General features: G+C 48.0%; 1 protein-coding gene across 1 annotated transcript in view; it reads right to left on the reverse strand.

The window, feature by feature from the left end:
• CDH3 (cadherin 3) overlaps positions 1 to 18,120 on the reverse strand; it is a 38,884-nt gene extending 20,764 nt beyond the window's left edge. Inside the window, exons 1-2 of the mRNA XM_037162732.2 lie at positions 17,946 to 18,120; positions 17,618 to 17,732 (exon numbers count right to left, since the gene is read on the reverse strand). Coding sequence (XP_037018627.2) covers positions 17,618 to 17,732; positions 17,946 to 18,005 — 175 coding nt within the window. The 5' untranslated portion in view covers positions 18,006 to 18,120. The remainder of the gene's footprint in view (positions 1 to 17,617; positions 17,733 to 17,945) is intronic.
• Positions 18,121 to 23,618: the final 5,498 nt, after the last annotated feature.

Raw genomic sequence — 23,618 nt, forward strand, 5'->3', positions numbered from 1 at the left:
CTGAATCCCCCAAACTCTAAAAGCTGCCAGGCACCCAGAAACTCTTTCTGCTATCTACAAATCCGCACCCCAGGAATGTAAACACACTTCACTACCATTCGCCAGGACATTTCCATTGTTCCACGCTTCCACACACTTGTAGCACAGTATCTGTAGCACATCTATTCTCAGACCCCTCTGCGCCAACAATCAAGAAGCCAGTAACGATGCACTCCAAGTGTACATGCCTCCCACTCAGGGCGCATACTGCGGTTGCACCAGAGGGCCTGGCCCCGTCAGCTCAAGCCCACATGCAGCTGGATGCAGGATACAACCAAGGGGCAGGAGTCAGGCAGGCAGAAACAAGCTTTAAAAGCCTAAGAGACACCCAGCTATGTGTTTTCCGATCCAAATCCTCAGAAAATAATCTGCAAGGTAGATATTACATCCCCCTCATTCTGACAACTCTGGAAACCAAAGGCTGCCCGGGGTTGAAGTACCTCAGGAATTGGCTTTAGACAGGTAGTATATGTGGTCCCACAACCAAGAAGGAGCAAGACCACATTTCAAATCCTAGACACAGGTAAGTGATGAACAACATGGGATGTGGAGGCTGAAAGACTTGGGTTCAAACCCATATTGTATGAGCATATGGAAGCTGTTCCCTCCTCTGAAAAATGGGAATAATAATACCTATCTCATAAGCTTATTGGGAAGATTAAATGGGATAATGTTCACATAGTACTGAGCACTGTGTCTAGCCTAGAATAAGCTTTTAATAAAAGGTACCTTTAGCCTACTCACAATTAACCTTGGCTTCTAACTCCAAGTCTGGGCCTGCCTCTGCATCATTGAAATACTGTCTCTCGAACTGAGTAAGGGCTTAGCTATAGCCATTAAATGCTTTACCTGAGGGATGAAGCACCAAAGGGAGGAGGAGACTCATGGGACCCAAGAACATAAAAGGGTTTGGAGGGAGTTGTTTGGTAGGGGTGCTCTGTGGTTTACTGGGGAAGGCAGAGGATGAAGATCTCCCAGACAAGCTGACCTGCCCACCGAAGCCTGCTGAGGCAACTGTAGAAGTATGAGCAGTGTTCTCTGTAAGTCAGAGAGACTGGTAAACAGTAAGCCCTGGGGCAAAATCATTACAACATCCTCCCATATGCTTCCTGGCACCACTGGCTTGTATCATGGGTTTCAAAATGAAATTGACCTGAAACCAGGCCTCATAATCACTCATCCTCCTTCTACCCCACCTTCTTACGGCTAGTGAAGTAAGCTGATTTCCTGTTCCTGACTGCAGCCTACCTCCACAAGGCCATGAACTTGGGCCAAGTCATAAAGGCACAAATGGGCTAGTGTCAAACTTTTCTGGGGCAAGCTGGTGAGCAGTGATGAACACTTGGGGCAACAGTTCAGATCTTAAGGCTGGAAAAAAGAGACCTAAACATAACTCATATTTTCACACCCACCCGGGACCTTAAACAATGTCATCTGACTGCTTCTGATTCAGTTTCTCCCATAGAGATTCTGAATCCAAGTCAATGAACCTGCTGAGAAGGCAGGCATTTATACCAATATAAATTAATAGCTTTGAGCACTGAGCCTAAAATGCACAATTCCTAGCATATTGTCGGGGAAGGGAGTTAATAACCTGAAACTGCTTCTAGCAAAATTAATTTTAAAAAGCCAGAGCTCAGTGTATCTGCACTAGACAGAAAGACATCCAATGGAACTGTCCCAGGACTTAGCAGTCCCTGGCCTGTGCTCAACGCTCCTCTCTAAAGCCCATCCTGCCAAGCCTGGCCTCGGATCCTGGACTGGCGCCACTATAATAGAACTTGGTCCAGAAGAGTCAAGTCCCCAGGGTACTAGAGCTGTTGCAAAAAGAAAGCTTTTAAATTGACTTGTAAGAACTGATGGATGTTGGGCTGAGAACGCATTCCAAACCTGCTTTTAGACATTTCCAAATTCTCAAGAGAACACTCCTGAAGGTCAGAAGCTTGTCTTCCCAGCCCTGACATGGAGGCAATACAGCCCCAGTACACATCCTTACTGGATGTTCTGGCAAAAATACAACCACCCATCTCTCTGGGGACGAATGTGCCTTTGGTGTTCAATCTTAGCCAGTTTCCCTACTGATCTTTAGGCATTTTTTAAAAAATTTTATTTATTTATCTTTAGAGGGGAAGGGAAGGAGAGAGGGAGAGAAACATCAATGTATGGTTGCCTTTCATGAGTCCCCTGCTGGGAATTGGCCTGCAGGGAACCGGCTTGCAACCCAGGCATGTGCCCTGACTGGGAATCGAACCTCGATTGTCTGGTTCGCAGGCCCGTGCTCAATGCTGAGCTACAACAGCCAGGGCTGATTTTTAGGCATTTTGACTAGAAGGGAAGAGTGTATGAAAGTATAGTGACAGGAACATTTGAAATCTTGCTCCCCAGCACGTTGCCAATTTGACTCAAATAAATTCTTATAAAAAATGGCACACCGGGGTCCCGCGCCGGCCATACTTGGCGGAGGCCGGTGCGCGCACGATCAAAAAGTGAAAGCAAGAAAATAAAGAAAAGAAAGGGTTTGTGACAAAGCGTAGCTTGTGGGGGGTGGGGGCAACTGCCAAAGAAGTCTCCACTAGCCTGGTTTAGGGACATCACTAGCTTACCAAGCAAACAAATTTGCCCTTACAGCTGTCACTACCTTCTGTTAGGGGTGGGATAAGAAGGCACAGGGGGGAGTGTGTGGAATTGCCTTGAAAAAAGATTCTGACATTTTCCTGAGTAAGACTACATGTAGAAAAAAGGTTCGTCCACTAAGAAATACAAATGAGAAGCACAGGTGTTGCGGAATATTTGAGAAATGAGTGCTGCTATATATTGCCGGGGGTGGGGAATGTAAACTAGTGCAACCTTTTTGATAACTAAGCCTTAAGAAGCCCTTTGACCCAAGAGTTGTGCCAGGAAATCATCCCAGGTGGGATGTGCCTGTGGCCACTGGAGAACAGCTTCCACCAAGCGCTCCAGCTCCAGCACAGGCTCAACTCCTCCGTCCCCAAAGGTTGCTTAACGTCTTTTTAAAACCTCAACGACTTAACTTTCATCAGAGTTAATTATGTGTTCAGGTTGCTCAAATGTCTAATCTATAGGCTGAAATGTCATAAAAGAAGACCTATCAGGGAAGAACAGGGCTCTGTTGGGGGGAGGGAGGGGGCAGGTCACAAAACAGCCACTTATAGTTCATAGCACGTGCCTGGCAACATTAAAGAATTAACATTTTTACACTTGTAAAAGACAGAGATAGAGAGATGATAGATAAATCAGACGTGGGCTGGGCCTTGGCACCGGGAAGGCAGGTTAGCTCTCTCCAGAACCAGGGATCTTGCAGTGGGGGCAGCAGAGCCCAAGTTGGTGGCAGGAGACCAGGGCCAGGGGGTGGAGCACCGCTGCAAGGCATGCTGGGAGACAGAGCTCCCGGGGCAGCTCGGCCTCTCCTGCCAGAGCCCGTGGTGCCCTTTTAGAAGCCAGACTCCTCTTCCGGAAAGCCAAGAGCAGAGTAAGCTGACCCACTGCCGTGGAAGTGTTAGTGATAATTCGTCACCACAAAATCCCCACCTTCAGGGATGCCGAGGAGTTGAGCCTGTGCTGGAGCTGAAGTGCTTGGTGGAAACTATTCTCTAGTGGCCACAGGCACAGCAGCAGCTTTACAAAGATGACCCGCTGCTGGACAACTGCGTGACCCTGGCGGAATGCGGCTCGGACCCCCATCTGTGCAGTCTTCACCCCGGAACTCGACCTTGCTGCAGACAGGGCGGACGGGCGTCTGAGGCCCTCTGCATGGAGCCCTTCTCCGACCCTAGACGACACCATGGGACTCTGGGCTAGTCCCCCGGGTCAGACACCCTCAGTGAAGACTTGGTTGGGCAAATGGACCTGAACGATCTATTGAAAATGTTCATTTGAAAAGACAAAGGTCCTCTACGGATGTTACCTGCATTTTGCTTATTTTCCAGTTTTTCCACAGTAAACATTTATATTTGATTTGCAATCCAATTGAGATATTGTGATCCCCCCCATCCTCTTCGCCCCCATTGCCACTAGAAAAATTGTATGGTAAACCCTGTTATTCACAAAGCAGTTCATTCTAGGGGAGTTAAGTTTTGCCTCTGAATATCTTTGGGGGAAAAAAAGCTACATTATCCAGGTTCCTCCTTACCCTCGGGAGGTGGGTCCTCCCTTAAAATCCCCACAGAGGAACCGGACCCGCGCTGTTCGCACAGCACTCTGGGAGCTCCAAGCACCGGCTCGGCTTGAGGTTGCCATCTGGCTCACTGAGTCGTCCCTTCAAGGACCACATACCAAAACAGACAGCCTGATAATCAACCTGGGGCATCTGGGGTAGCAATTAAGGATCTGCTGGGTAAACGTGCTGCATACCTCCAGCGAGTCACTTCATATTTAAGCCGTGTAACAGTAAGCACTCAACAAATACAAGCCCTTATTAATTTCCAGTCTCTTTTTGGGGAACACACACACATAGGTTCTGATTAGGGCCAAACAAGATGTGTTGTACTTTTAAAAGCACAACTAAGTTTTCAAAACCAGACAATGATTTAAAAAAGCAAAACAAAAGAACCAGAAGGTAAAGGTCATCAAAAATCCTGATGTAAGCACAGGGTTAAGAAAAGAATGGATCAACTGCCATTGAAGCAAACTTTGGAAATTCAACTCAAAATGCCATGCCTCTTTCATTCACATCTCACCCATTTGTTTTTTTTTTTTTTTTTTTTACATCCTCTCTTAAAGAGATACATTTAGCTCTTCGAAATGGCCTTCATGATTATCACAGAGCAATGGTCCCCAAACACTGTTGATAAAATCACCTGGAAACCTTTAAAAAAATCCAGATCCCGTGCTTTCATCACTTCTGAATCAGTGCCTGGAGGTGGACCTGGGAGATCCTGATTCTCCCATTTGTTTCTTCTAATAGGTAAACCCGTATGGCTTTTGGAAGCACTTCAGGGAGTTCACCCAAATTTCAAATGTCCGGACCCTTCCCCTGACCACCGCACAGTTGTCTGTTCAATATTTCACGGAGATGTTTTAAAGGCATCTTAAACTCATTATGTCAAACAGCACATTCATGATCTATATTCTCAGCCTAAGTATGGTCCACTAGCATCACCATCTTCCTAGACTTTCTCCCTCAGACTCCCCCTCCCAAACAATCACCAAGATTCAAGTCTCTTCATCTCTCTCCCCATCACTTTGGTAAATACTACAACCATCTTTAGTCTCAGTGCAAAAATCATCTTTGACAAATGCAGCAGATCATACATTTAGGAAAATGAAGATCATTTCCTTGTTTGAAACTCATCAATGATGTGCCATTGTGCTTAGAATAAAAAAATAAAATCTTTAATGTGCTCAATCCTTATCTCGACTGTCTAGCCATATTAGGTCTCTTCTTAAATGCATCATAACCCATTACCACAGGCCTTTTGCACATTCTGTTTCCTCTGTCTAGACAGTGTCTACCTATTTTCCACTCCAATTTTACCCAGTTATCTACTAACATCTTTCAGATCCAAATTCAGAAGTTACTTTTCAGGGAAACTCCCTCAACCTTCCCAAAGTAAATCAGTTTCCCCTTTCAAAAACTCTCCCAGCTCTAATCGCGGTTCGATTCCCAGTCAGGGCACATAGGCCTGGGTTGTAGGCTGGTTCCCTGCAGGCCAGTTCCCAGCAGGGGATGCACGAAAGGCAACCGTATGTTGATGTTTCTCTCCCTCTCTCCTTCCCTTCCCCTCTAAAGATTAATAAATAAAATAAAAACAAACAAAAAAAACTCTCCCAGCTCTATGTAACTTTCTCCTATAGAATCCTTTACAGTGTATCATTTTGTTTACTTGTAATTAACTAATTGCCTATCTTCCCTATTAGTCTCTATAATGCCCAAGGGCAAAGACTGTGTTACATTTAGCTTATTTCTGTATTCTAACACTTAGCAGGATGCCTGGTAGGTGTTCAATAATTGTTAAATGAATGGTGAAAATCCTTTAATCTGGAAACTTTGTCTCCAGGAATGCATTCTCAAGCAAGATGCCTACAGATTTGTCCAGCTGTAATAATACTATTATTACCACCACTAACATCTCACATTTATTTATTTACTACATGCTTTTTTCCTTTTTAATGGTTTTATTTATTTATTTCTGGAGAAAGGGGAAGGCAGGGAGCAAGAGAAAAAGAAAGATCAATGTGTGGTTGCCCTTTGCATGCCCCACCTGGGGAACCTGGCCCACAACCCAGGCACATGCCCTGACTGGGAATTGAACTGGTAACCCTTTGGTTTGTAGGCTGGCACTCAATCCACTGAGCCACACCTTATTTACTCCTAAAAACAGGGAAGGGAAGGAGAAAGAGAGGGAGATAAACACTAATTGGTTGCCTCTCACACACCCCCAACTGGGGACCTGGCCTGCAACCTAGGCATGTGCCATGACTGGGAATTGAACCTGCGACTTTTTGGTTTGCAGGCCAGCACTAAATTCGCTAAGCCACACCAGCCAGGGCTATGTGCTTTCATACATTAACTCATTTAATCCTCACTACAGCCATATGAAGTCCCCATTGTTATCCCTATTTTACAGATGATAAAACTGAAGCATAGGGGTTAAGCAACTGACCCAAGTTTACATAGCTAGTAAGTGAACAAACATTTAACTCAGGCACAGTGGCTCTGGAACTCCAGCTCAGGCACGCTCTACATTATAATGCGGTCATATTTTATGCAAACTGCAACTATAGAAATTTGACCATAGAAATGAAGATTGCATGGAGGGTTAGCAACAGGGGAGTGGGAGAAGGAGAAGGGGAGAGAAGGTACAGAGAATAAGTAGCATAGATGGTAGGTAGAAAATAGGGGGGAGGGCAAGAATAGTATGGGAAATATAGAATCCAAAGAACTTGAGACACATGGTCATAAACTAAAGGGGGGAAATGGTGGGAGAGGGGATATACAGGGTGGAGGGGAATGAAGGGGGAAATAGAACAACCGTAATGGCATAATCAATAAAATATATTTAAAAAAAAAGAAATTTGAAATGGTGCCATAAAATATATTTTTTAACCCTCACCTTTTACTGATTTTGGAGAGAGAGAAACATAGATGTGTGAGAAAAACATCCACCAGTTGCCTCCCATACACACCCCAACCGGGGCACAAACCCACAACCCAGGTATGTGCCCTGACTGGGAATCAAACCCGCAACCTTTTAGTGTACGGGACAACGCTCCAACCTACAGAGCCACATGGCCAGGACAAATGGTGCCATAAATGTTGCCTCACTCTGTACACAAAACTGAAGAAATGCAAATCTCTGAAACTAAGAAAAAGTGCAAAAAGTCATGTAATGTCAAAACTGGAGGGACTGGTGAGTTGTAAGCATCTCCCAAGCTTCTTCACCCCACAGACACACACTTCACACAGGTTCATGAGAATATGTCTTGAATCGTGGGAGTTATGAATTTCTGAGGTTTTCAAAAATGCATATTTACAACAATGCGACCACCCAGAATAACTGTTTATTGCAGCAATATTTGGGTTTAAGAAATAAAACGTAAGCCCCTCTTTCCGGGGTGGGGGGAGTCAGACTAGAAATGAACATGCTCTTTAAGAATGGAAATTAACTTTTATTCATCATAATGCTTGCTAACTAGATTTTGAAATATAAAGAAATTTTGAGAAAAAAATACCTTTTTGCTTTGAATGTCACATTCTCAGTCTCTCAACACTCCAGAAAAATAATACAAGGGCTAATAAATTTGAGTTATGCAATTGAAATGTTTTTGGTGATTTCAAATGCTTTTGAAACATTCAGACATACAACAATGGTTAGTGTGAAAATGAGTGATTTTTAAATGGTATAGTAACCTTTTGAAGCTTACAGCAAAGCTGTAAGTTTATGTTTTATTCAAACATAAAAACTTAATTTTTCTGGATGGGGTTAAAGTGCACAATGCATTTGATCATCTTTCTATAGCAGTCTTTCCTAATAAGGTGAGTTCTGAAAGTTAGATTTCTGAAAGTCCAAACAATTTACAATTTTTATGTTAACTCCTCCCCACCTCCACATCTGTACAAGACAAAAATAGAGAGTTAGCCATATAAATCATGGCTTATCTACCATGGAGAAGATCATGGGGCTGTTAAAGAACAAGATGAATGTGTATTTAGCAGTCTGGAAAGAAGCCCGATTCAGTAACTTGAAAAAGCCAAGTTGCTGAGTAACATTTGTATCCATAATATAGTCCAATTTTGTTTTAAAATTTTCTGTATGGTACCCTGGCTTGTGTAGCTCAGTGGATTGAGCATGGGCCCGCAAACCAGACGATCGCAGTTCGATTCCCATTCAGGGCACATACCTGGGTTGCAGGCCAGTTCCCAGCAAGGGACGCATGAGAGGCAACCATACATTGATGCTTTTCTCCCTCTCTCCTTCCCTTCCCCTCTAAAGATAGATAAATAAAACCTTAAACATAATAATAAAAAAATAAAATTTTCTGTATGTACCCAAAATTTTTTCATAAAGAAAAGGTCTACAAAGATTCACATTAAACCAGTAAATTGTGCTTATCCTCAGGGAGTAGAACTGAGGAAGAACTTTCATGTATTCATTTCTGACTTGCTTCTATTGAGAGGCAGTGAAATTTAGTAGTTAAAGTCCAGGCTACTTAGATTTGAACCCAAGCTCTGCTATTTACTAGCTGTGTGATCTTGGGCAAGTTACTTATTAACCTCTCTGACCTCAGTTTCCTCCTCATCTGTAAAATGGGGACAATATAACAGTATCTACTTCAAGGGATGTCATGGTGATTAAACAAGCTAACACATTTAAAATGCTAAGAGCAGTACCTGTCACATAGTAAGTGCTACATAGTTTACTGAAAAATATGGTTTTTACAGTGAACACGTATTCATGTATTAATGTAAAATCCCAACCAACCAGCCCAACCCTACTTCAGTAATATAAAAGAGTATGTATGGAAGAGAGTGTGATAAAAATAAAAGGCTCCTGTGCTGGCCAGGTAGCTCAGTTGGTTAGTGTCGTTCTGATATGCCAAGGTTGCAGGTTCTATCCCCGGTCAGAGCACACACAAGAATTAACCAATCAATGAATGTATGCATGCATAAAGAAGTGAAACAAAAATCGATGTTTCTCTCTCTCTCAAATCAGTTTCTAAAAAATAAATAACAAGGAGGGGTGGAGGTGGAAGAGGGCATGAGGGGGATAAATGATAATAGAAAAATACAATTAAAATAATGTAAAATAAATAAATAGATAAAATAAAGTAAAATAAAAATACTCTCCAGGAGCCCTGGCTCATGTGGTTCAATGGACTGGGCACCAGCCTGTGAGCCAAAAGGTCGCCAGGTCAGGGCACATGCTTGGGTTGCAGCAAGGTCCCCAGTTAGGGGCGTGTGAGGTGGCAACCGATGGGTGTTTCTCTCCCTCTTTCTTCCCGCCCTTCCCCTCTCTCTGAAAAATAAATGAAATCTAAAAAAACAAAAAACTCCCTAGGCAATTCTGATACTCAGTCAAACTTACTGACTCAATATCCAAAGGCAGGGGCAAAATTATTGACTCAGACACCAAAGGCAGGGGCAAACCAGTTAAGAATGTAGTTAAGTCCCAGTTGGGAAATGCAGGAGTATCCTGGAAGCGGGAAAAGACCATAAAAGACAAGAAAATAACAGGTCTTAGAGCCCTGGTGGGAAGCCCCAGCTGAAGCTGACTCCACAAAGAGAGGGCAGGGCGCAGGCCTGGCATCTTGTTCTGGCTTGCATGTGGAGAGCCCACAAGTAGCTGTCTTTTCTCTCTGCCTGAAGCTACAACAAGACGGGGCTCGTTGTGAGAAGGCAGTCTGAGCAAGACACCCAGGATGGTGGCTGACCGGCCGACATCGCCCTCTCACTGACCAGCCAGCAGTCCACCTCCTCCTAGCTCCAGGGCCATGGAGGCATCTCCCACACACAGGACAGTTGGAACCTGTCCTCTGGTTGCAGAGCTGGGACCAGAGCAGCTTGCCTCGGATTACCCCATAGTCTGGGACGAGAAAGCAGACCTAGAACCCCATTTCCCCTTGTCTGTGCCCAGATGCAAGGGTTGTACAAGAGGGTGAAGAACCTCTGGACGGACCTGAACTGGGGGGGTGCAGACTGGGGAATATGCTATGGTTCCCAAATTTGGGGGCGGAATCTTCTCAGAGAAGTACACAGGCACAATTAATTACAAGGGAGCACAGACTTCCTAAAGGTAATGGGAGACCCAGAGGTTGGAACCTGGGGGTGAGATCAACCTACTTCTAGTCTCCAACTCCGGTTTAAGGTTTCTTGGTAAGAGATATAATTTCGAAATACTCTTATGTGCTCGTAAACAAGCGAATGTGGGGTTTTACTGAGATTGAGGGGGAAGAGGAAGCCAGCGATGGTATCTCCTCAGCCCTATCCTACCCTCTAGCCCTTGAGATGCCTCCGAGTCCTGAGGGAGAACAGCTCTCCCCGCCCAAGGGCTCTGCGGGGAGACCTGGAGAGACTCTCCCGTGAGGGGAGCAGCCACTGGCCCTCCCACCTCCTGGCCCTGATGTCCTGGCTGTAAGCTGTCTCCTCGGGGGTCAGACAGTGACAGAGCCAGAGGTGAGTTCAAAGATGGGGTAAAGGGAGAAAGAAAGGTGTTCATTTTGCATTCTTCCCAAGGATAGGGCATTTGGGTTCACTGAACAAGCAGTGGGACCCCAGCACCCTGAAGTCCAGTGGGGCTATGGCCACCGCAGCCTGGTGGGGAGTCTGTCAGCTGGAGGATTTGATGCTCTAGGTAACTCAGAATGGCAAGGGGGCCCGGATTTGGCTGCAGTAGTGGGAGGGGGCAGAGTACATCAAGCTCCTCCACTCAGAACAAGGCTGGCCTTCGGAGAGGTCTTTGATGCTGGGCAGGGGAAGGGTGAGGAGAGGCAGATGAACAGCCAGAAGCAGATTCTCAGCTGAGAATGTCAGTGAGAGCCTATCAGGCCTGGTATCTGAACTTTCCCTGTCCCACCCTACATGCTAAAAGGAAAGCCAAGGGTCCTGGACAGAAATGCCCCTCCCCCCCACCCCAGCTCCTGGTGATTAACAGAGGTCCGTGGAGGAGACAGGAATTCAAAGCTCTTGGGTCAGAAGTTAACTATTTCCAATCTTCCTCCAGCTTGGCTGGGGCCAGAGGACCCCCATCTAGCTCCCCTTTCTCACCCTGACTCCCGACGTCAGCACCTCACACTCAGAGTCCAACCTGGGTTCAGACCCTCGCTCCACAATTTCCTAGTTGGGTGACCTTGAATAAGTTACAACGTTAAAAGCCTAGGTTTCCTATCCAGTTAAATGGAGCCAGTTCTACTCCCTTCACTGGGCTTTTAGGATTAAAGAGGCTTATTACATAAAGTACGTAGTGTACTTTCTGGAACTCAGGCCTTGGCAAATGGCACTTAGGTTGTGTTTTTGTTTCGTTTTGTTTGCAAGTTCTTCCTCATCCGCCCAGCTACCTGGGTTGACAATGCTGGGAAACCAAATGAAGGGGGTGAGGGGGCGGGATCCAACTGAGGCTGACAATGGCCTTGTCCTCAGGTTTGAGAAGGGATGCTGGTGCGGGGGCCCAGTGTCTTGGTTCCAGAGGAGACTCCAGAGACTCTGCCTCCATGGGGCACAATTGGCACTTCAGCCATATCGCCTGCCTTTTGCAAGCACCTCGCTACCTCTGATATGAGGGGATACTAATTCCAAACTGGACTGAACCCTGCCTACTTCTCCTTTCACCTCACCCCACCTTAATCTCCATGGACCACCCAGGGACATGTATTTAAGTTTCTGGAACTCAGATCCTGTTCCCTTGCCAGAACACTCCCTGTCACCTCTCACACCCGAACCCCCTCGCATAACTCTTCCCTAGCCTCCAGCCTGGACATCACTTCCTCTAGACCCCACCAAGAACATGTCAGCAGCCCTTCTTATGTGACTCTACATTTTTTTCCTCCCTCATCTCTCATTTGGTCACATATGTATATAAATAAAACACACACACATACATAAATAACTTAATTTGTCTGTCTCACTCCACAAACAGGTACGTACCTCAAAAAAGCCTGAATGTTTTTCCCCATGTTTGTTCACTGAAGTATCCCCAGCACCCAGAACAATACCCGGAACTCAGTAGGCACTCAATAAATCCTTGCTGAGTGAAGGATTCACTATGAAGATTACCTGGTGACCGGTCTGCTGCCTCTTCTACTCAGGAGCCCCCTGAGGTTGAGGAGGTGTGGGCCCTGCTCCCTAAGAACGTCCAGCGCCCAGTAGTAGGCATTCAGATATTTGGGCTGAATAACCACTCAACTTGGCTTTGGATCTCAGATACTTCATAGCCTCTGTATTGAAGGAGGAGCAGGACTTCACCACCTTGGTCACACGAGGCTGCTGGCCACCCGTACACTGACCAGGATAAAAACCATCACCCAGGAAAAAGTCCTCACCTAATAAAAAGTTCCAGGCCCTTTTGAGATTTGCTTTCTACTATGGGGGGAAAGTAACGAGCATTAGCTTAAGGGCAAATAAAAGGAAAGATTTCTCCCCCAAGATAAAGGAAGTTACCCTTAGAAGTTGCCAAGTACATAGTTCAGACTTGTCTCTTAGCACAGCGCCAAATCAGAAGCCAGAATGCAGAAGGGGTGGGTCTGGTAAGGAGACTGTTGCTGAATCCAGAAGACACTCAGCTACTTCGAGACAGAGAAAAGCTGCTGTTTCAGCACACGGTGACAGTACTGAGCGCCTCCACTGACCCAGCATTTAGGCTCCCACGTATGAGCCTAACAGATCCCACATACGGTTTCACCAAAAGACTTGAACAATAGTGTTCACAGCAGCACAAGTCATTATAGCCCAAAAATGGTCACTCCTCAAATGCCCAGCAACAGAATTGTGCAGAGCCACATAATGACTATATGACATAATGAGAACCAACTACAACTTCATCCAAAACTATGCGAGGGTTTCACGTGTGTAGCGAAGAAGCCAGATCCAAGACCATATTTTCTATGATTCTTTTACATAAAGTTCGAATGAAGGCAAATTACAGTATTGGTATCAGGATACAACAGTTTTCCTGGGAGGAAGGTGGAGAATGGGAAGGAAGGGGCATCTGAGGTGTTGGTAATGCTGGTTTTCTTTCTTGTTTTTAAACATGTTCTTTGATTTTTTAGAGAGAGGGAGAGAAAAACATCTATTTGAGACAGAAACATCAATCGGTTGTCTCCCATAGAAGCACCAACCAGGGATTGAAACCACAACCTAGGTATGTGCCCTGACTAAGAATCAAACCCCCAACCTTTTGGTGTAAGAGACGAGCTCCAATCAACTGGACCGTGCCGGCCAGGGAAGTAATGCTCTTTCTTGATCTGTGTGCTACACAATTGGATGTTTCCAGTGATGTTCGTCAAGCTGCACACTTATTTGGGCACTTTCCTCCACATAGTGGTTTTCTGAATGGAGACATTTCAGTCTCAGAATTAAAGACTCAACTGATTTGGGCAGGGGAGTCTTTCCTCTCCCTCATTCTCCCTCATTCTCCGTCTCTCTCCAAATGCTTTGCAGAGCTGGTTTCTAGCCCTAGAAACTCATTGCTCATCGTAAGCCATGCCTTCCTCACAGAGAGGTGTGGGCACTCTGCACCAGGTAACCAAGAAACAGCGTCTTGTGAGGAGGTAGGAAGGCAGCCTAGAGATCTGAGATCGGCTCCCCAGGCACACGCTCACGGTGATGTGCAACAGGCTTCGGCAACTAACCCTCCTCCACGGCAGAGCCAGAAAGGCAGCCGGCCAGGCTTGAAGCCTCAATTCCCAAATATTCATTCTTCTGAGGCAGACCTTTTACTTTTTTAAATTTACTTATTATTTATTGATTTCTAGAGAGAGAGGAATGGAGAGAGGAGGGGGAGAGACATTAATTTGTTGTTCCAGTTATTATTTATGCATTTATTGGTTGACTCTTGTATGTGCCCTGATTGGAGCTCAAACCTATAACCTTGGTACATGGGGATAACACTCTAACCAACGGAACTGCCCAGCCAGGGCCTCAGAGGCAGATTTATCAGGCATCGTGGCACCCCTCTGAGTTTAAATCCTGGCCGTACTGCTGGCTGCCCCAGTGACTTTATGCCAAGTTCCTTATCCCACCTTACAGCTCAGGGGAAAATACCATCATCTGCACTGCAAGGCAGTCAGTCATAAGCAGTAAATAATACTAGACTGTAAGCACCCCAGGGGCAGGATTTGGTTTTATTCATTGCTTTAGCTGTAGTTCTAGAACAGTGCCTGATATGTGCAGATGCTAAATATACATTATTGAAAGAAGAAAATGTAAATAAAGGGTATAGCCCAGAATGGGGGCTCCAAAACAAAAAAGCAATTTTTATTCAAGTTGAAATAAGCAAAACTATCTTTAAGTCGACCCATGTACTGAACTTTGAAATTAGCCAAATGCTGACTAAGGGTGAGGTGAATCTGCCGAGAGACCATACGAAGCACTGGATTTCTTGTACTGTAATTAAGCTGCCTCTCTTAACTGTTCACCATTAAGGATGTACAGACCACTTTAGGCCACTCACTTTTTTAAAAATTCCTCACCCAAGTATATGTTTACTGACTTTTGGAGAGAGAGGTAGGGAAAGAAGGGGGTGGGGAGGAAAGAGACACAGAGAACCATCAATAAGTGGCCTCCTATATGTTCCCATAACAAGGATAGAACCTGTAACCTAGGTATGATGTACCCTAACCAGGAATTGAACCAGCAACCAAATTTTGGTTTACAGGACCATGTTCCAACCCACAAAACCACCCAGCCACTCAGCCAGGGCTAGGTCACTTATTTTTTGTTTGTTTTAAAATTTTAGAGAGAAGGGAAGAAAGGGAGAAGGAGATTACCTCCATTTTGTCCACCTCCCACTTTGTGGTGGTAAAAAAATGCCACAGGACTTGGGAGTAACAAACTTCCATTCAAGTCCCAGCAGTGATAAGTGAAGCCATAACCACTCAGGTTTCACCTGTAAAATGGTCAGACCCTTCCCAAGGTTGTCATGATTCATGCAAATACCCACTGGGCATCCTATTAAGTATGGGGTCCTAGGCATAAACCTACAGGTAAGTAATGTCTGTGATGCTCAAGGAGGCTCATAAGCTGTTAAGCTAAGCAAACTGAATCCATTAAGCTGTTCACCTCTCCACCTTTAAAACCTCCAGCAGGGCTGGGCTACAGGTTTTCTGAAGTCCTAACTCACATTAAGAGCTGAAGTTGTTTAATATTTATCTTACCAGCTTCAAGAGAACATCAGGAGGATTAAGCAAGCTCAGAATTGTGGAAATGCTTTGAAGAGGAAAGTACACATACAGACAAGGTATTAATTATATCTGATAATTTCTCTGAGCTCAACTTCATAGGCACCTGTGATATTCATAACCCAGGGGAGAACAGGGGTGGTTGTCCCTTGGCAGAGTTTGTACATCCCCTCAGGGTAACCCGTGCAACAGGGCTGGACCCACCCTGTGTATTGAGGATGGGGAGCCTGGGTGGAGAGAGAGGGTAGAAAGATGTCAGCAGCTGATGTCTAAGGGGAGAAATACCAACATTTTTTATTGGGGCATCCTAATTAATGGAACCAGTCAGGTCCAGCAACTTGCTTTTACTTAAAAAAGGCAGCAGCCTATCTCACAAGAAGACTGCTCTGAGCACTAGTCAGTTGCAATGAGGTAAAAGTTAGCCAAGCGTATGAACCCACCCTTTGTTTTATAAGCCAGGTGTGCTCCTGGCATAAACCCACGCTTTTCACAATCATAAACCACACATCTGACCAAGTGGAATTTTCTCAAAAGATTTAAAATGCCTGATGTCACCGGGAAACACTCACCAACCGGACCATGAAATCGAAAACCTGATCACTGCTTCCTCCCAACAACCTCAAGCTTAGTGAAGTGACGGTTAATCTGATATTTCTTGCTTCAGTAAGAAAGATAAGGCAGACAGCACTCAAAGCGACAGCTTGCTTTCCAAGAATGTAGTCAAAGAACTTGATGATGAGGGGGAGGGGTAGAGATTTGGCAGCACTCTGGTTAGCACTAAGGCTTCCTCAGGGAGCCGGAATTGGACTTGGGGCCCTGCCCAAGTTAACATTTTTTACAGGTTGGCTGAGTTGTAGTTTGTTAGGCAGTAAGTAATAAACCCATGCACAAGAATTTAAAGTTTATGAGGCATGGCCTCTTAATGCCTCTCCTCTGCTCCCTACAGCCGAGAGTTTAAGGAGCCTGGCTTCGCCTGAGTGTTAATTGTTTGTCAACCTGCAGTTATTTCAGAAAAGATTGAGTGGGGCGGGGGGGATGCGGTATGGAAACGCTTCCACAGACTCAAGGCCTCCAATTCTCTTCTGGAGACACAATGGGGAGCCACTCGGTCCCCCAGGCATCAGGACCTCCACCTCCAAGCTGTGGGAAATTTGTACCTGGGGTGACGGGTATGCTGATGGGGGGATGAGAAAAATGCTGGGTTGCAGCATTTCTTAATTGTTTTGAAAGCCAGGTAGACTGTAGACCTCCTCCTAGGAAAAATGCATACAAGAGCTAAGAATCCTCCAGAAGCCCACTCAAGGATCCAGAGTCACACCTCTGTTTCAGAACTTGGGACTGATACGGTGGAGAAGCAAACCTCCCTCCTTCCCCGTGGAGGGAAAGAGGCCCCCATCAGCTGCAGCTGCCTGCGTCTAGTACAGTGGCTCTCCACACCAAAGTGGTACCCACCCCCATTCTCAAGTTTTTGAACTAAAAAGGGGTAAACAAGTACTTCGGAGATCAAAAATGTGCTTTGATCTCCCATACACCGCCCCCTCAGCTCAAGACCTTCTGGCTTGGGACCCCTACTACCCCGGTGCCCTAACATTCCAGTCCCGAGACACTGGAGACGAGGGGGTGTTCCCAGGGCGTGATGGCCCCCAACCCAGGTGTGCCAGATGCAGTTTCCAGGCAGGCTGCAGGGGCGCAGACCGTCCGGGAAGGGCAGGGTTAAAAGTGCATTCCGGCTGCCGGGGAAGAAGGGGGCGGGGGAGGGAGCGCGAAGAAGAGAAACAGACCCGGTCTGTCTGTCGGAGACACAAAGCACGGTACACAAAGGGGGCCCGAGAAGGGCGAAGGGGGCTGCCCGGGGCACGGTTCGTCCCCACACCTGCGCGGGGGCTGGGGGAAGAATGTGGACAGCGCATTACTCCGCTGGGGCCAGCGGGGCAGAGCCTGCCACATACCTGCTGGGTGGGGAGCTCGGCCGCCTGGTAAGCAGCCGCAACGGGGCGGGGGGCCTGAGCGTCGGAGGGCTACACTCTCCGATCGTCTCCTTCGGCCGCCCCGCTACATCACAGCCGCTAAGATGCTTTCTGCGCCTCCGCTATGCCTGAGGCGGCGGCAGAAGTCTCCCGCCCCAGCCCGGACGCTCCTCCTGCGGGCCACAGCGGAGCAGACCACGTGCGGTTTCCACTCGCCCGGCGCCCCGGGTTGCACCGGGCAGGCTCCTTAAAGGTCTTACTTTTCTCTGGAGCCCGGCCTGGCTCCAGCTCCGCGCCTCCTGCCTCCAAGGTCACTTCAGCCCCCTCGGAGCCCGCCCGGCATGGCTCGGAGGCCGCGCACGGCAACCGGCAAACCTGAATGTAGGGAAAGAGCGGGGAAAGAGGGAGGGAGGCTGGGTCACGGGCGTGCCCGGTACTGAACGCCCATCCCTGGTTTCCTCACAAGGCTCCCCAGGGTACGATGGGCCTCAAGGAGCCCAGCCCGGTTCTCTCCCCGACGCCAACAAGCGGACCCCGCCCGCCCTCCGGAGAGCGTCCGGGCTGGGACGAGGGCGAGGCAGTAGGTACCTGGAGAAGGAGGAAGAGGCGGAGGAGGAGGGACGCGAGAGACCCATCAGGCAGCCCCATTGTGGGAGAGAGGGGTGAAGATGCTGCCGCAACGGAGAGACTGCTCCGCTAACCTCTCCGCGCCGCTCTGATACCGCAGCTCCGGGCGGCCCGCGGGAGGAGGCCAGGTGAGCGCAGGTAAGTGCTGATTGGTCCAGCCCCGCAAGGTCCCGCCTCCCCGCAGGTGGGCGGTGGCCTGAGCTCTGCTGGCACCCGCGAGCCCTCTCTCTTACCCCCTCCTGCATCCTCTCCGCTTTTCGGGAGGTGCTCCCGGCAGGGGCTCAGCAGTCTGGCAGGTTTTAGGTTTGAGAAAAAAAAATACCCACCCCACTTTTCAGCCTCCGCAACAAGCAAAGAAACATGTTTCTGGGTCTTGCGGTTGTAGCTAAAAAAAGTGGAGCGGCAACCGAACCACAGGCGCCGCACCCGGGCTCCCCGGAGGCGCTGTTACCCGGCGCTTTGACGGAGACCGCGCGTCCGCCCCGCGCCCCGCTGCAGCGGGTCTGCCCCGGCCTCTTTCTCCGCCTCCCACGCCAGCCTGCGCGGGGGACTCGGAGGGTTTAAAACTGACAGTGAGGGACACGAGACCGCGTTACAAAATCTGCTGTAACTTGCGGAATACCTACTGAACGGCAGAGAAATGGAGGCTGGGAGAGATGGTCCCAGAGTTCAGAAGCTGTGGTGGCGCCAAAGCCTTCACAGTTTCTAGCAACAACCACCACCACCCCCCACGCCGCCGAGAACCAATAAAAGCACAAATAACGCTTTCTTAAATAAAGGCATTTTTAATGCGGCTTTTTATTGGTCTGAAATACTGAATACAATCTAAGCAAAAACTGCCTGAAGCAGCTCGAACACAGCCCCCCCCCCCCCCCCCGGGAGCCACGCGGCCGCCGGACGCGCTTTCCTCTTCCCGGCACAGGCGGAGGCTGTCGGCTCAGGTGCTGCACCCAGCACGCCCTCTCCCCGCCCTGTCCTTCCCCGAGGCCTCTCCCTTTTCTTTCTCCTCCCCTGGCTCAGATTTAGGGGTTTGAGGAGACTGAAGTCTTTAGATTCTTTGGCCCTGGAGCGGTAACGCGGTGGTCCCCTTGTCTTCCCGCCACCAGGTTTGTGACTAAAAGGACTCCCTGCACTGCGACCGTGGGAGTCCTCTCTGTAGCCCAGCATTGGCTCGGGGTCGCACCGCCTGCCTTCCAACGTGGGTTGCACAAATTATTAGCGCTGTGGCCTCAGGCAAGTGAATTACCCCTTCTGAGCCACAGTTCTGCATTCGGCAAATGGGGTTATTACGACATCTGCCATCTATAGTACTAGGATTAGATTAATTAATACATACAGACGAGGAGTAAATTAACTCGTTGAAAACGCTGAACTCAGTACCTGGCACAGAGCAAGTGCCCAAATGCTTCCTGGTATTGCTGCTTTAGGATCCGGCTCATTTGTCCTCTTCCTCCGCCTCGCAAGCCGTTCCTCTCCTCCACGGCAACCTCACATTCTCCCAACTCAGAGAATGAGAAGCGCTTAATCCTTCAATTTCACGGCTCATGGTGTAGCGAGCAATTGGAGTCTGGAATCACCGGAGGGGGGGGGGCTATCGCGGGTGGTCCCTGCGGGTGGGGGTTTGGGGGCAGACCAAGCACAGGAAAACTTGAGGAATTTCGCGTCTCCTTTGCCTCGCTCACCCTCAGGGCTCGCTTTCCGGGCGGGGGGCGCAGGTACATACCCGCGCAGGGGGGCAACGTGGCCGGCCAAGTCCCAAAATGTGCCCTGGGGCCTCGCCTATCCTCGCCTCGCAGGTTCCCTCTGCTCGCCAGGAGCCTGATGAAACCATTAGGTGGACAGTTAAACACGAATGAGCCTCGGCGTACAGACCCTAATTAAGTAAACACTCGGCTGGAGGGCTGTTGAGCGCGCTCATTTCCGCCTCCTTCCCGGGCACTCGCATTCCGGGAGGAGGCGGAGAGAGGAGAAGAGGACGGAAACTGAAAGTCAGCTCTTTTGCCTGCAACTTGGACCACACTGCGGTCTTCTCTGTAGCTCCCTGGTTGATAGTTCATTCATTCATTGAACAAGTAATTGCCTGCTATGTGCCAACACTGGAGATACAATGGTGAATAAAACAAACACCTCCGCACACTTGGACCTTCCATCCCAGTGGGCAGGCCGCCAAGGAAAATAAATAAGTAAATGTATATACTTATTTAGCATATATATGCATATGTATGTCTGTGTGTACTTAGATAACACGTGCTGTGTGGAGGAATAAGGACAGACCGGGAAGTGCCAATTCAGAAGGTAGCGCTGGAGACTGTGAATGAAGTGCTCTAGAAGGTGTTTGGGTAAGGGTCTAGGAGACAGAATCCAGCCTGGGTGGGGTGGAGGGAATTCAAATCTTAGTGAAGGGGCCAGAGAAATGGTCAGGGTTCAGGGAACTAACAGGAGTCTTGAGCAACTGCAGAAACGCATTACAACTTTAAGGACTGAAGGGCAAAAGGAGGAAATGGTGTCCCTGAAGTTAGGGTTGGGGGGGGGAGCTGGAGAGTGGGGACCATCCCTTCCAAATAGAGTCCTGGTCTAGGACAGAGAGGGCCACTGCCCAGAGCAGAGTAGGGGGGAAATTCCCAACCATCTCCTGGTGGTGTCTCCCATGTGAAAGGACAAAGCCAGCCCCGTCTGCTGCTGTGGCACCATTTGCCTAGCAGACCTGTGACCTGGTTAAACGTGACTGTCATTTTACTCTTCTGAGCTTGTCCCAGGACTGAAAATTACTGTAAGAACAGAACTGACTGCTCCCTACAGCCACAGACGGAAAACAACATCGGAACAAACTGCAGCTGCAGCCAGGTGTTACAATGCCTCGACAGCCCAGCGGCCACACAACCTCCCATCCCTTTTTAAATGCAATTACAATCCAATAAAAACTCAAAGCTCCAACCCCTCAATACTGATGTATCTCTCCACACCACGCCCTCTCTTTCCTTGGAGAGTGAATAAAAACTTTATTCTCTACACTTTCTTCTCTACGTGAATTCTTTCAGTGCCCAAGGACCAAGCCTACCTAGAAACCTGAGGGCAAGTATGGCCAGGTGGTAGGGTCTACAGGGATCATTTCCCACAGGAAGGGCAGGGACCTGTAGAAAATAGGTTAGAGATACATAAGCAATCAGGAAGCCTCAAGGCCTCACTGAGGAAAGGACATTTGAATAAGCCCTGAAGGAAGTAAAGAAGGTACACTATGGATATCTGTAGAAGCAGTACTCCAGGCGGAGAAAACAGGCAAAGGCTTCACCGAGGCAGGGAATAGATTACTTGAGCAGAAACAACAAACAAAAAGCCAGTGTGGCTGGAATAGAGCCTGTCAGTAGGACAGGAGTCAGAGTTGGGATGGTGGGGACGAAATCTCATAGATCCTCTTAGGCCGTTGTAAGAAAAAGCAGAAATTCCAAGGCTAGTTAAGAACCCAGAGACCACCATCAGGAAACAAGTTTTTCAGGAAAAAAAATCCAATAGAGTGCCTGAAACTCCTTCCCAAGTGACCTTTTCAAGAACTTTTCTTCATTGGCATACTAAAACTCAGGCCCAGGGGTGGAGACTTAACATGAAAATGAGGTGAGTGATGTATGGGTAGGCATGTTCCAAGCATGTCTAGGAATGCACGTGCTCCCTTGAAAATCCAAGAACTCCCCTTTTCACCCTCTGTCAGGAACCCCCAGCCCTGAACTTGCCTACCTCCCCACAGAGCCTTTAATATTTTCCTAATTCCCCAGAGAAGGAATCATTAGGCATTTGATTAGCCTCCATTCCTTGGCCAAGGAATAAATAGTGTCTCACTTTCTTTGCCAAATTCTGTCTTGTCCTGTTGATGTGAGTGACACCAGGCAGAATGACCATAATTTGGGAATCCCTGACCCACAGGGGTTGGTGACAGATGTACTTAATGCCACTGAACTGTATGTTTTGTGTATTTTATCAATATTGCAATTTTTTTACAAATTACTAAAAGAAAAAAGGAAGTGATCAGATTCTGGGTATATTTTGAACGTATTGACAGTAAGATTGTCTAAAGGACTGGATACAGGGTGTGAGAGACAAAGCATCAAGGATGACTCCGGGGACTGGGGCCCAAGCAACCACTGGGACGGCCGTGCCACTCCCTGACATGGGGAGGTACGCGTCATGACAAAGCATCAAGGATGACTCCGGGGATTGGGGCCCAAGCAACCACTGGGATGGCCGCGCCATTCCCTGACATGGGGAGGTGCGCGTCATGGACACTCTCAGGGCACTGCTCAGATCCCCTGGGATCCCTCTGACTACTTCTGAACTCCCCTCCCTTGGCTTCTTCATGCTGATGCTCCTGGAGGCCTGACCCCATGCTGCTGGGGTCCCTTTGCCCTTGCAAGCAGGTGCCCAGGAGTTCGCCTCCCCAGTCCTTAGCCAGTGACCAACTGGTACAGGAGTGTGGAAGCCCACCTCCCTTCCCCCCAAACTCCTAGTGGTAACTTACACCCAACATCCCCTGTAGGATCAGGCTGAAATCACACTTTTGCTCAGTTTCTTGCCCTCTTTTTTTTTAAGGAATATATTGGCCCTTTTTTTAAAAAAGATTTTATTTATTTATCTTTAGAGGGGAAGGAAAGGAGAGAGGGAGAGAAATATCAATGGATGGTTGCCTTTCGTGTGTCCCCTGCTGGGAACTGACCTGCAGGAAACTGGCCTGAAGGGAACCGGCCTGCAACCCAGGCATGTGCCCTGACTGGGAATCAAATCGCAATTGTCTGGTTCGCAGGCCCACACTCAATCCACTGAGCTACACCAGCCAGGGCTAAATAGCCTTTTTTTTTTTCTTTTTAAGATTTTATTTATTAGAACAGAAGGAAGGGAGAAAGAGAAGAGAAACATCAATGTGTGGTTGCCTCTTGTGCACCCCTCTACTGAGGACCTGGCCCACAACCCAGGCATGTGCCCTGGCTAGGAATTGAACCAGCAACCCTTTGGTTCAAAGGCCAGCACTCAATCCACTGAGACACTCCACCAGGGCAGTTTCTTGCCCTCTTTGTCCTGCTTCTCCCACTCCTTTTCGTGTTCCTCCTGGCAGCTCTACCTTAGTAAGTCATTCAGGCACAGGGTTCGCTTCTAGAAATCCTATTGCAAGTAGAGCAAGTTTGGGATTGGCGGAAGGTCAGGACTTCATTTGGGGGCATGTTTTGAGATACTCAGTAGTGGCATGGTGAGGAGACTGTGGTTGGAGACCACTGGTGCTGGGAAGAAGTCTGGCCTGGGGATACACCTTTGTCATGGGGAGAAAACATCAATTCTCGATTCTCGGGGCAATCTGTGGAGAAAGGCTCACCCAGGTAAAAGCCAGGGCTTTCCCAGTTCTGACACAGCGTGACCTTCTTTGTCAGAATGTTCGAACTGACCCTGACACAATCCACCAGAGCACGGCCAGAATTCTCAGTCTCTTTGCTGTTTCAAACGGAAATGCACCTTCCCTGTGCTTCTTGCCTGCATTCCATATGTGCTACCGACTGCCTTGTAGAATCTCTGGCATCCTCACTTTCCTCTGAGTGTCTTCCTGCCTCACTCTTCACTACCTCTCTCCTTGACCTTCTTGGGGTCCTGGGTAAGGAC

Source organism: Artibeus jamaicensis, unplaced genomic scaffold (genome assembly GCF_021234435.1).
Source record: "Artibeus jamaicensis isolate MK-2021 breed Jamaican fruit bat unplaced genomic scaffold, CSHL_Jam_final contig_464, whole genome shotgun sequence".
Classification (NCBI taxonomy): domain Eukaryota; kingdom Metazoa; phylum Chordata; class Mammalia; order Chiroptera; family Phyllostomidae; genus Artibeus; species Artibeus jamaicensis.